The 4,057-nt window shown below is 41.5% G+C and overlaps 1 protein-coding gene across 1 annotated transcript; it reads left to right on the top strand.

Moving 5' to 3' along the window:
• The first annotated feature begins 202 nt into the window (after positions 1-202).
• Positions 203-3,302, top strand: LOC103966629 (zinc finger CCCH domain-containing protein 40-like). The gene is made up of 4 exons (XM_009379810.3): positions 203-445; positions 957-1,336; positions 1,446-1,669; positions 2,175-3,302. Exons 2-4 carry the CDS (start codon positions 962-964, stop codon positions 3,085-3,087), a joined length of 1,512 nt encoding a protein of 503 aa, XP_009378085.2. The 5' UTR covers positions 203-445; positions 957-961; the 3' UTR covers positions 3,088-3,302.
• Positions 3,303-4,057: the final 755 nt, after the last annotated feature.

Raw genomic sequence — 4,057 nt, 5'->3', positions numbered from 1 at the left:
GCAGCAATAAAATTACCCACAGCGTCCCTCACCACCGCTCAATGGCTGTTTTTGCTAAAATTGGAAGATGAAAAATGCGGTTGACCAAGAAAAAGGTTTCCAACTTTTAATGGGCCTGTAAAGGGCTCAAAATAAATTTACAAGAAATTGGGCCGTCAAGTCTCCTGGAGGTCAAGCTAAAGAGCCTGCTATCTCCAAGCAACGAATTTGTGGGAGCCAAAGCGCGAATGAGAGAGAGAGAGAGAGAGAGAGGAATTAGGTTTTGGTCTGTGAAGTCCATCCGCCATTGATGATCTCCTTGCTCGCACCTGTAAAATTGCGTTTCCCTCGCGCTTCAGCTCGCACTCTTCATCCTCAAACGTAGCCGCCGCCGACCTCCAGCTGCAACCTCTAGTTATCTCCGGCCGTCGCATCGCCGACAGCAATTAGCCAAACTCATCTCCAGGTAGATTTTTCGTTTTCATTTGATTCTGATTGATTTTGCCTGTCTGTTTTTTTTATTCATCGGGTTAGATAAACACGGTAGCTCTGTTGATTTTGTTAAGTTGCTTTGAATTTATACCAAATTTACTTAGTTTTTAGTACCATTGTTTGTTTTCTGGTATGTCGAATCTTTGATAGAGTTAGTGGAGAAAGGATTGAAATTTTGCAACTTAGGGTCGGGAAATGATTGAAATTTTGAAACTTGGGTTGCATTTGATTTGAGCGTCCGCATCTAATTCAGTATGTAGTATATGTGACTGATTATGTTTTTGGTTGAGGATTAGGGATTTTGGGGTGATTAGGTTTTAGTTTCTAGTTTTTGGTCTTTGGGTATATTTTGTGTGTCTGCGTGAGAGAGAGAGAGAGAGAGACAGAGAGAGAGAGAGAGAGGAAAAAACGCATGAATTCTGTTTAATTCCGGCTAACTTACATAATGAAATTCTAAAGCGTTTTCGGGAAATTTTGGTGGTTAGGTAATATGGCACACAGGTTGCTTAGGAATGTGGAGGCAGATGGTTGGGAACGATCAGATTTTCCCATCATCTGCGAGTCATGCTTGGGAGACAATCCCTATGTCCGGATGACACGAGCTGATTATGACAAGGAGTGCAAGATTTGCACACGTCCGTTCACAGTTTTCAGGTGGAGGCCTGGTCGTGATGCGCGATTTAAGAAGTCGGAGATTTGCCAGACGTGCAGTAAGTTGAAAAACGTTTGTCAAGTTTGTCTCTTAGATCTTGAATATGGCTTGCCAGTTCAGGTTCGAGATACTGCTCTGGCCATCAGTTCTGACGATGCTATTCCAAAGAGTGATGTAAATAGGGAGTTTTTTGCTGAGGAACATGACCGAAAGGTAACTTCTTTGTCTTTTTCTTGAATAATCAGTCTAAGTTAGGGCATCAGTTTTATGTAAATGTTTTGAAATACTTTAGCATCTAATTTATTTTAATTGGTGAGTGCAGGCTAGAGCGGGTATAGATTATGAATCTTCATATGGAAAGGCACGGCCCAGTGACACTATTCTGAAACTTCAAAGAACAACACCCTATTACAAAAGGAACAGAGCACATGTCTGCAGTTTTTACATCCGGGGTGAGTGTACAAGAGGTGCTGAGTGCCCTTACAGGCACGAAATGCCCATAACTGGGGAATTGTCACAACAAAATATCAAAGATCGTTACTATGGGTATGTCTTCATACTTTACTTCATCTCGAAATGATAAGGAAGCATTAGTTTGTGGTTGCATGTTTTATGCTTATTGTTAGCTGACAACTGTTGGCTAGTTAAAACTTGTGAATTTGTTTGTTGATGAGCATTATTCTGATGTTTAATGGTTTCCACTCAATTGTTTGTTGAGATTGAAAGTCTACCTATTTTCATTTAAAGAGGAAATTATTAAATAAGAAGTGGTAGATAAACAAGTATATGAAGTCCGAATTTTCTCTTCGTTTTGGTTTTGTTTAATATCTTTGTTCGTATTCCTCTTTCAATAAGTCAGAGTTGAACTATCGATCTGAAGGTAATAGGGTGTGCTACTTCAGCCTCTAGCTGTTTCAACCAACATTATTGCTTTCAAAAACCTATAGCTATATCCCTAATTTTGCCGTCACATCTTTGCACATGCCTATAATGTAATCCTATGGATTTCTGAATTTTGTGATGCTCATGTTTCATCGTTAAATATCTGCAGAGTCAATGATCCAGTGGCGATGAAGCTTCTTAACAAGGCAGGAGAGATGCCCTCCTTGGAACCTCCTGAGGATGGAAGCATAAGAACCTTATACGTGGGTGGGCTTGATGCGAGAATTTCGGAGCAGGATTTGAGGGATCAGTTTTATGCTCATGGTGAAATAGAATCCGTTAGGATGGTACTCCAACGAGCATGTGCATTTGTAACCTACACAACAAGAGAAGGTGCAGAAAAGGCTGCAGAAGAACTCTCTAACAAACTGGTAATAAAGGGTTTGAGGTTGAAGTTAATGTGGGGTAGGCCTCAAGCACCTAAACAGGAATCAGAGGGCACGGCTGAAGCTAGACAGCAGGCGGTGGCTCATGGTGGTTTGTTGCCTCGAGCAGTCATATCTCAACAACAGAACCAATCACAAGACCCAGCTGTGCCTGTGCACTACTACAACGTGCCACCTCCACCTTCACAGGAGAGGTCATTCTACCCATCCATGGATCCTCAAAGAATGGGTGCCCTTATTCCATCGAAGGAAGGGGCTCCTAGTGGGACCACAGGGTCAGGAGAGCGCAGTTCCGCTTCAGAGAGGCAGCAACATAGTCAGCATTATGCTTTTCAGAACATGGCTCATCCACATGGCCAATATCGTCAGCAGTTTTATCCTCCATATGGGCATATGCCTCCACCATCACCACAGTACCAGCAATACCCTCCGCAATATCATGCTACAGTGCCGCCACCAACATCCTTGCCAATGAACCATCAGTACCAGCATTCTGCGACACCAGGGCCGGCACCCCCAGGTTCTACATCTTCGGGATCTGCGCCGTCATCAGGATCTGCACCTTCAAGTTCTGGACCTTCGGAATCTACTCCATCTGCATCCGGATCTGCACCAACGGGGTCATCACAGCAGTGACACTGCCCACCTATTATTGTTTTAATACTGTCGTTACGCGTGCTTTTGGTTATTCGAGTCAAAACTGGGCTTGCATTCTGGATTTCGGAAATTAATCTGTAACTTCCCAGGGTTTGCCCTTGTAAGCAAAAATTCTGCACCTTTTGTGGATCAATCCTTTACTTTTTGTGTTTTTGGAGTTAACCTGAGCATTACATTGTTGCTTTGAGGTTTAATCTGCGCATTTCATTTTTGCTTTGAGCATTTAAATTCGGGGATTCTGAAGAATGGTGCCATCATTCTTACAAAATATTGAAATTTCCTCTTTCCTCCTATCAGCCTATGAATTAGGATCAAGTTGAACCCTTTTATGTTTTCTTCAACCATTTATTCTGAATGTGATTTTGAAACTGGTGAAGTATGTCACGAACACATAGACGTAGGTTTAGTCAAAATGGCTAGAGCAGTGCACACTATACTTTGCATTCAAGTTTGAATCCTCTTCTCCGTAACTGAGATGAATATTAATGTAAAAATTGTCCCAAGCTATGTTGCACTGATACTTCAAAATTGGATAAGGGTGAGTATCGGATACCCACACTCCCACGATACCCCAACGATACCTTCCGATATGTATCAGATACTCTATTTGGAGTTGCTGACTTTTTGTTGATTTCGGATACTCTGCGGATATGGTCAAGATAGTCCTAAGATATTGATCTAGGAATTTGAATGATTGTAGTTTCTAAATTCTGTTGTTCTTGTGGGTTTAGAGATGGTTGTAGCCCCATACGGTCAAGATAATCATTCCAGTCCTGAGAGAGGCGAGGACCAATCTCAAGATCAAAGACTAAGCAATGTTCTATTTTGTTATGTTTTTTTAGTACGTCGATATTTTTATACTAAGGGAAGGGGAAGTTCAGCTAAGCTACATAGTGGACATATAAATATATTTTAAAAAATTACAATATTTTAATTGCCATATATTTAT

The sequence above is a fragment of a genome, unplaced genomic scaffold (genome assembly GCF_019419815.1).
Source record: "Pyrus x bretschneideri cultivar Hongxiangsu unplaced genomic scaffold, Pyrus_bretschneideri_v1 Contig32, whole genome shotgun sequence".
In the NCBI taxonomy this organism is placed as follows: Eukaryota; Viridiplantae; Streptophyta; class Magnoliopsida; order Rosales; family Rosaceae; genus Pyrus; species Pyrus x bretschneideri.
This window is presented reverse-complemented; position numbering and strand designations above follow the sequence as displayed.

Bases quoted from the DNA above. Each gene is read 5' to 3' on its own strand.
- LOC103966629 (XM_009379810.3), top strand. From the start codon at position 962: ATGGCACACAGGTTGCTTAGGAATGTGGAGGCAGATGGTTGGGAACGA. The intron at 1,337-1,445 runs GTAACTTCTTTG...TGGTGAGTGCAG, and splicing joins CTGAGGAACATGACCGAAAG to GCTAGAGCGGGTATAGATTA. The intron at 1,670-2,174 runs GTATGTCTTCAT...AAATATCTGCAG, and splicing joins ATCAAAGATCGTTACTATGG to AGTCAATGATCCAGTGGCGA.